The 8,811-nt window shown below is 47.2% G+C and overlaps 1 protein-coding gene and 1 pseudogene across 1 annotated transcript; one reads left to right on the forward strand and one right to left on the reverse strand.

Annotated features, from left to right (window-relative positions):
* The first annotated feature begins 1,743 nt into the window (after window positions 1-1,743).
* Window positions 1,744-4,150, forward strand: LOC124660050 (annotated as a pseudogene).
* Window positions 4,151-5,558: 1,408 nt separating this feature from the next.
* On the reverse strand, window positions 5,559-8,597 carry LOC124662903 (UDP-glycosyltransferase 87A2-like). The gene is made up of 3 exons (XM_047200684.1): window positions 8,066-8,597; window positions 7,200-7,332; window positions 5,559-6,535 (listed from the first exon to the last, which is right to left on the reverse strand). The coding sequence occupies exons 1-3, from the start codon at window positions 8,595-8,597 to the stop codon at window positions 5,728-5,730; spliced, it is 1,473 nt and encodes a 490-aa protein (XP_047056640.1). The 3' UTR covers window positions 5,559-5,727.
* Between the last annotated feature and the right edge of the window lie 214 nt (window positions 8,598-8,811).

Genomic DNA, 8,811 nt, shown 5'->3' on the forward strand with positions numbered 1-8,811 from the left:
GTAAAAGTTGGACTGGGGATTTAGATTTTTGAATCTCAACCTGATTTCCTGTGTTAGGTGTAATTTCTACCCAAGGTGAAGCAACCGATATAGGTAGTGGGTTCCATTTTTTTTACATGGTATTTTGTGTCCTTCTGAATGGCACATTTGACCAGGGTTAAGAATTACGAGTCAGAGAAACATGGATACATGACAGAGGTGTACCACCTCTCATGGTCAATAAATCTAGATTCCAAGATATATTGCGGATACATGAAAACCAAATTGTAATCCCCAACATGACAGAGGTGTACCTAGAGTGAAAATAACCCATCATCGCTCTGAAAAATTACAATTTTTAATCGACATTTAGGGGGGAATCATACACTAATACAAATATAAAAGAGACCAGTTTTGACCAAGTGCCATGTGCACCCTGTAGCATAATCTAGGTACGCCCTGATCCTATGAAGTTGGTTGCAGTAAACACAAACGTGCAAACAGTAAACTCATTTGATAGTCAAATACACATAAGTTAAACGTGTGACTAAGTTTTAAACCACCCGATCTTCTAGTAATTGGAGGACATGAGGGGCCGATGGTTGAGGAAAAAATCGTAAATCTCCATCACGGGGGAGCCCGTTCGGTCCAATGTGTGCAGGAAAAATGTTAGGTTTAGTGCCACATCGAAAGATTAATAGATTAATGTGCAGGACAAACCTAACCTATCAGGCTAGTCTTTTGGGTTGAGTGACGGTTGAGGCTTTATTTGGTTGTTGGCTCCGAGATAATGAGCTAGTAAAAAAAAAAGAGCCACACTATTCTGTTTTTTTTTTTTTTTTTTGAAACAAGAGCCACACTATTCTGAAATATGGTGATTTGGATAAGTGACGCTTGTGAGATGGCTTCATACTACACAAGTATAACTAGTAGTTTTTTCTTTCTTGCACATGGAATGAGTGTAAAAACATCTAGAATTAGTTGTCAGTATAGTGTTGGTTGGTATCGACAACAAAAACTGTTGGCGGTTTTCAAACTTTTTTTGCAAATAGTTGAAGTTTTCCATATTCTTGAAAAATATACGAAGAAAATCATGTAGTGCCCTTCGCAACCTAGACCATGTGTTACACGAGTGTCAAAATTATGTGCCAATGTCTCGAGAAACAAAAGAAGCAAAAAAAAAACGATACCGCAATGAAGTCGTCAAATCTTTCGTATATACGAGATCTCCCAATAACTCTAGCCGTTGAATTCTTACCATGTAAAATGCAACTCCAGCATAGCACGAAACAACTCATCCGATTGAACCAATTATAGGAATATAAGCAAGAAAAAGGTCGCCCCCTTTCCAGCTGCTAGGAAGCAACCCCAAACGGCTAGTTTCCGGCCCCGTCAATCTCAGCCGTCCGATCCTCCGCTCCCTACCGTTGATATCCGAAACCCTGCCGACCGTTGGAGCCGCTCCTCCTCCGCGCCGCCGACCAGACGCCGCCCGTCGTTATATCCCCTCCCTTCCGCCAGAAGCCGCCCGTCGTTATATCCGCTCCAAGATCGCTAGTGCTTAATCCATCCATCCATCACGCTCACGCCACCGATTAACCAAGGCAAGAAGGGAGAGAGAGAGAGAGTGACGCAAGAAACGCCGTAGAGCACGCCGGAGCCGTGGCTGCGCTCGCCGGCGGGGAAGAGGGGTCGCGGGTTGCGCGTCTCCAGTCGTTCTTCTCCACCGTGCTCTCGGGGATCTTTGGCCAGGGCGAGGAGGAGATGGCCACGCGCAACCAGAACGTCGCTGCCGCTCCGCAGCAGCAGCAGAACAGAGGTGAGCCCCAACGGATCTTGTTCTCTGGCGTGTGGTTCTTTGCCGGGGTTGGGTTCTCGATCTTCGGGGGAAAGATGCGTTCTTGGTTTTTGCTCCTTCGGCTAGATGATGAAATCATGTACGATGGATTGGGTTTTGGTGCCGTGCTCGCCTTGAATCTTGCTTGGTTCTTCGTTTGTTCCGGCCAGTTTCTTGAATCTTGTCTGATTTCGCTTCGAGCTTCCCGATTCCTCTTTCCGATTTCTCTTCTATTGGTCTGCGGCTTCCGAATAGGAATTTGATGTCGTTTTTCTCCCCAATTTCTGAAAAAAGCTCAGGTTCCTTCACAGTTTCTGTTCGATTCATTGCTCAAGAATCTACCTTCGATCTTGGTCTGAAGCTTCAGAGTAGAACTTCTGAAGAAAGATTTCGTTTTGGTGTTGATATGGCTTTTCTCGTTCTTGGTCTGTCCGACGAAGGAATCGAATTTCTCATAGTAATATTTTTTCTCGTTTCCGCGCTGCAGCGCTAGGTGGTGGTGTCCCCGCTCCGGGAAAGCAGAAGGCCGCCATGGCTGGCAGACCCGAGGCCAACAAGCCCCGGCGGGGCGTCCTGCGCGACATCGGCAACTTCGGCAACGTCCGCGTGCCCGAAGGGTAAGCAGGAAACGGACCCGTACCAGTATGATTTCCCCTTATTTCTGCCAAATTTTCCACTCACCCGTTCTTGGAAACAAACAGGAAGCCGCAGCTCCAGGAGCCGGTGAATGCTCACCGCCCCGTGACGAGGAACTTCGGTGCTCAACTTATTAAGAAAGCGCAGGAGAAAGCCAAGGTAGCGTTCCTGCTCCGTTCCTCCTCTGTACTGAAGCGCTAATTTGATCTCGTTAATCAATCGTTGCTTTGCTGCTGCAGAATCCGGCGAGGCTGACCAGAGTCAAGCTCGCCCCTCCTCCTCCCGCTGAGCACGTCATCGAGATCAGCTCCGACTCCGACGTGAGCAAGTCGACGGAAGGCAGCGTCAGCTCCGTCCGCAAGCAATCAAGGAAGAAGGTGATCACCACCTTTACTTCTGTGCTTTCAGCACGCTCCAAGGTGCGTCATCTGTCCCTCTGTCCCTCAAAACACTACTCTGTTCGAGCACCATGTCTGATTGGGGTGCCATTGCAACTGCCAGTACGCGGCTCGGGAAGTGATCCAGGACATCGACAAGCTCGACGGCGACAATCAGCTCGCTGTCGTCGACTACATTGAAGATATCTACACGTTTTACAAAGTTGCCGAGGTAATCTTGTGGCCTGCTTTGTGTCAGTGTCTGCAAACATTGCGGTGATCAGTATCTAAAGGTTGTCATCTTTCCTTTCTTGTTGCAGAATGAGTGCCGCCCCTGCGACTACATCGAATCCCAGGTGGAGATCAACTCCAAGATGCGAGGCATCCTCGCTGACTGGATCATCGAAGTGCATCAAAAGTTCGATCTCATGCCGGAGTCCCTGTACCTTACCATGTACATCATCGACCGGTACCTCTCGATGCAGCCCGTGCTTCGGAGGGAGCTGCAGCTGGTAGGCGTCTCGGCCCTGCTGATCGCGTGCAAGTACGAGGAGATCTGGGCTCCTGAGGTACTGACTAGACTGAAGAACTTGGATTAAATTGCACTTTCAACTGTCCATCATGTTCTGATTATATTGTTGTACACTTAATCTGCAGGTGAACGATTTCATCTTGATATCAGACAGTGCCTACACCCGGGAGCAGATACTGAGGATGGAGAAGGCTATTCTGAACAGGCTTCAATGGAACCTGACCGTTCCTACACCATATGTCTTCCTTGTGCGCTTTGCAAAGGCGGCGTCCTCCTCTGATTCGAAGAATGATAAGGAGGTAAAGACTGAACACACCATAAGTAAATTCAGATGTATTTGCAACTGAAAGTGAGTTTGTGTGCTGAAGAAGTTTCTCTGGCTGCAGCTGGAGAACATGGTGTTCTTCTTTGCTGAGCTAGCGCTTATGCAGTACTCGATGGTGCTGTCCAAGCCCTCCATGGTTGCTGCTGCTGCTGTCTACACAGCCAGGCTCACGCTTAAGAAGACACCTCTGTGGACCGACACGCTCAAGCATCACACTGGCTTCACTGAATCACAGCTGCTGTAAGCATGCACACCTAACTTTACCGAATTCTCTTTTTTTGCTTAAATGTGTTATGTTCACTGAATGCAGTACTGATGATTTCAGGGACTGTGCAAAGATCCTCGTGACCTCGCACTCGACTGCCCCTGAGAGCAAGCTGAAGGTGGTCTATAAGAAGTACTCTAGCGAGAAGCTGGGAGGGGTTGCCCTGCGCCCACCTGCAACTGAAATCTGCAAATAAAGAGGATTTCTGGAATCGTTTTGCTTTAGAGTGTCTGACATTGGATTTGTTGGTTATTTCTTGCTTTTAGAGTGCAAGGAGTGTTTAAAAACTTTCAGACAGTTGCTATGTTGTTTGGTCACAAGTCAGGATATTATCTGACTTTTGACAACTACTATTAGGATTTCGTCTGCAGTTCCTGCCACTTGTGTGATAAATACACCTTAGATTTGGTGTATATATATGTCTTTCTGAATTGTATGGTGACAGTTCTGAATAAGCTTGAATGGTGAACTCCCAAGTCTCTGTCCCAAGTTATTCATATTATTTGACTTTAGATGATTACTTTACCCCGTACTTGAGAACCAAAAAAAATTTAGGCAAGCAGCAGGACTTTGCTGCGGAATCAAAATAAGCATTAATCTGGGAAGCGTGCCAACTCCCAAATTTCTCCTAAAAATATGAACGATATGCAACTGTTCTTGAGAACCAAATTTTTAGCAGGCTTACACTGGAAAATTCTTTGTAACCTGAACCAGCTTATGAAGTCTGAATGAAGTTTGTAGGTTAAATAAATTCGTTTTGAGATACAACTGTGTTGTTCTTTACAGTTTAAATTAGCAGTTCATAGAATAGACCAGGTTATTAGCTGAAGGTTCCAGATTCGACTTTTCACTCTTAGCTTGAATATCCTTACAATCAGAATATTGCACTAATCAGAATATCCTTACAATCAGAATATTGCACATATTGCACACTGTTAGTGCAATATTCTGACGAAGCAAAGCTTGCAGACTACTTTAACTCCGCATTTCTGTGTGACAGATCAAAAAAATAAGCATTAATCTGGGAAGCGTGTGATTCTAAGCAAGCTTACAGTGGAAAATTCTTCATAATCTGAAATAGCTTATTTTTTCGAAATGGAGACAACCACTCCAGCCTCTTCATCGATTGATGCATGCGGCTATCTGAATCAGCTTATGACGTCTGAATTTTCTCCTCTGAAGTTCTGAATGAAGTTTGTAGGTCAAATAAATTCGTTTTGAGATACAACCGTTATTCATAATTCGAACCTTTGCACACTGTTGTTCTTTACAGTTTAAATTAGAAGTTTCATATAGAATAGACCAGCTTATTAGCTGAAGGTTCCAGATTCGCCTTTTCACTCTTAGCTTCAATATCCTTACAATTAGAATATTGCACTAACAGTCTGACGAAGCAAGCTCGCAGGTGAAAAAAAGATCAGTCTTAGCTTGAATGATGAATTGGAGGTTTGCAGATAATTATTTTCCTCCGAGTATGATGTTTTGGAAGTTTTCAATGGCACTGATTGAGTCTGTCCAGGCTTAGCTTACAAATGCCACTAGCAGTGTGTTCAATAAACCAGCTTATCTGATTATGTTGGCTTAGCTTACAAATGCCACTAGCAGTATGTCCAATAAATCAGCTTATCTGATTATGTAGCAAATACTTTGCAAAATCCTCATTAAGAGTACCCAAAGACACGTCAAAACTAATCGCACAATAATTTATGTATAGAAATGCTACATTTCAATCGATGATACAAGACTAATGTCGATCAAATGGATAAATGTTACATTTCAAGCACTAGTTTCAGAACATTGCTGATTGAGTTCCGTACATTGCGATGAGCATACCATTTCCATCAATGAGCTGAGATTGTTGTATGAAGATCCACCCTTTTGAACTGCTCTAACAGAAACCTCTTTCCACTCAAGGGCATGTCTTCTTATTGCCTCTGTGTCAGCTTCATCACTGGTCATCAGCTTCTTAATAGCCTTTGCAATCTCCTCGCTCTCAATCAGACGATCCTTATCAGTCCAATCCCGCAGTTCCAGCCCAGTCTTCCATTCTTCAACAATTAGACGGCTGTCAATAGGTTGATCAAAGAACAGTGGTAGGGTGAGCATAGGTACACCAGCAAAGACAGCTTCAAGCGTCGAGTTCATCCCGCAATGTGTGAGGAAACCACCAATCGAAGGATGGCACAAGACCTTTAGCTGGTTGCACCATGCCAGTATCATGCCCCTATTGCTGTCGCCGACAAGTTCTCGCACACCAGGAGGTTGTTCACGAAGAATCCATAAGAACCTAACCTTGCTTGCTGCAAGTCCCAGCGCGATCTCGTCAAGCTGAGAGGCTGACACAGAGAGAAAGCTTCCAAGGGAGACATATAGCACCGAGTTCACGGGTTGAGAGTCCAACCAGGTGAAGCAGTCTCCTCGACTGGCAAGCTCTCCATTGGACTTGGAATGCTGGTCTTCAAGGGTCATGTAGGGAACGCAGGGCCCAATTGGGAGAACTGGACAGGGGAGTGCTGATCTTAGGGAGTCGATGACACTGGCCTCAAGCTCGTACATAGTGGTGAATAGGAGGCATTGTGCGTTCCTAAGGCTGGTGCCAATGCACCGCCCCACTCTAGCCTCGCCACGTCAGCTTTTTCCCCACTCTAGCCCCACTCTCACACCACTCTCACCCCACCTTGCCAATGCATGGGCTATAGTGAGCCCTCTCACTTCTCTCTCCCCCACATCACCATTTCTTTTCCACATTAAGTTATTTCACTCGATTTTGTTTAGACATACAAAATAATGCAAGAAATTATTTTATTCAACTTAAAATGTTACCAATTACATAATAATTAATAAAATTGCATAACTGAGCCGCTTGGAATCTGGTTTTAATTAATAAAAAAATTAAAATAAATTAGAGGTCATTTGGTTTTACGGTTCAAATGTTATTATAAAAGAAAAGAGAAAAGAAAAAAAGAGAAAAAGAAAAAAAAAAAGGGGGCAGCAGCCGACTAGGCCGACCCAGCCCAGCTAGCACCCCCTCGTCCCTAACCTCCCTCCCGCACGAACTCGACGCCCCCTCTCTCCCCACTCGCCCGCCCGCCTCTCGCCCACCCCGCCAGCGCTGCCGCCCCGCTCCCGCCTCCCTCCCGCCGGGCGAGCCTGCCACCGCCCGCCGCTCCCGTCCCGCCCGCCTCCCGCCCGCCTCCCGCCCCGCCGCGGGCGCTACCGCCCCGCCTCCAGCCCGCGTTGGCACCGGCCTAATGCTAGAGACAACTGTGAGGACATGCTTTACTGTTCTCTCGTTGTGAATTAAGGGCTTGAGGTCAGATAAGGTTATTGAGCTTGAAGCCAGGCCCGGTATAAACTGATCGAGTCTCTGCTCAGATTTCTCTGCAGGAAAACAAAAGATGAATGAGCAATGTTGCAAGCTGCTGCGTAGATTTTATCTAGAGTACTTCAATGATTGTAAAAATAAACGCCAGTAATGGAAACCATGTGATTGTACTACGTGATATGAATTTTGGTAGCCTTGGACATTGGAGTAAAACTGGCTGAGGAAAACTGAACAAAACAATTTCCTATTTCTGCTTAGACCAATTGGGTAGCTAGTTTTGAGGCTTGCTCAGTTTTGGTTATTTGACCTATACATTGAAAATGAATGTCTATGTCTGTACAACTACTGAAGCGTGTAGCCTGCAAACAGAAATTAAAACATAAATTTGGTGTATCCTCCCAGTAATAGCATGTGCTACGAATTTTAAAAAGAAGTACTATATTTGCAGAGTTACACGTGATTAACAAGTCATTTTTCATGTTTAGCGATGTTTTATTGACCCCGCTAGCCCATCTTTGCCCCCAGGAGTCTGAAACGCCTTTGAGTGTGCACATAAACAATGGATCACACTTTAATCAGTAAGAAGTAATCTGTGTATGCTGCTGTTTAGCATGTACTGTATCTTTGGCAGAGTTATCATGTATCCATAGTTTATCTGAATATGTACTGATAAATCAGACAAATCAGACAGTACCAGATGCAAACCCAACAGGTAGAGTTATGAATATTGAGTGACATCAGCTTATCAGAAATGGTTGGAAGCAGCACGTATTGGAAGAGGAACCTGACCTGCTGTGGCCCCGGCGGCGGGGGCGTGCTCGTCGGTAAGGCACGGCTGGAGGCAGTCGAAGTGCTGGTAGGCGTAGAAGAAGGAGGCGGACATGGGGAAGAGCGAGCAGACCGGGACGCCCCTCCGGTTGCCGACGCCGACGACCCACGGCACGTAGCTGTCGGCGACGAGCGCGGCGACCGGCGGGCCCTCCTCCTGCTCGGTCTCGAGGAGGTCGAGCAGGCGCTCGAAGGGCGCCTCCATCTCGGTGGCGACGGCGTCGAGGAAGCCCGTGTGGTCGGCGGCGCGGCCGTGCTCGGAGGGGATGACGTTGGGGATGGCGCGCAGGCGGATGCCGGCCGGCAGCGGCGCGGCGGCGGCAGAGGAGGAGGAGAGGATGAGGCCGCGCCACTCCTCGGTGACGACGAAGGTGACCTCGGCGCCGCGCGCGGCGAGGAGGCGGGACAGGTTCATCATGGCGTTGACGTGGCCCCGGCCGGGGAACGGCACCGCCACAATGTGGCAGCGGCGCGGCTCGTCCGCGGCGGCCATCTTGTTCCGCTGAGTGCTGTGCGGGTGTGTGACTGTGTGTGCGGGGTTGTGGTTGCGCCTCCTCACTCGAACGCACGAGCAAAGCGTGCCGTGTTGCCAATTGCGGCTCTCGTGCTGGCGACTTTGGACGGGACCCATTGATTTCAAGTAAGACAAAAGAAACCAGAGCAACCAGCCAGCGTCTCCACCGCATTCGTTGGCATCTAAGGGTGTG

Source organism: Lolium rigidum, chromosome 6 (assembly GCF_022539505.1).
Source record: "Lolium rigidum isolate FL_2022 chromosome 6, APGP_CSIRO_Lrig_0.1, whole genome shotgun sequence".
Classification (NCBI taxonomy): domain Eukaryota; kingdom Viridiplantae; phylum Streptophyta; class Magnoliopsida; order Poales; family Poaceae; genus Lolium; species Lolium rigidum.

Bases quoted from the DNA above. Each gene is read 5' to 3' on its own strand.
- LOC124662903 (XM_047200684.1), bottom strand. From the start codon at position 8,597: ATGGCCGCCGCGGACGAGCCGCGCCGCTGCCACATTGTGGCGGTGCCG. The intron at 7,333-8,065 runs GTCAGGTTCCTC...GTTTTCCTGCAG, and splicing joins CGCCGCCGGGGCCACAGCAG to AGAAATCTGAGCAGAGACTC. The intron at 6,536-7,199 runs GCCGGTGCCAAC...CACCAGCCTTAG, and splicing joins ACAGTTGTCTCTAGCATTAG to GAACGCACAATGCCTCCTAT.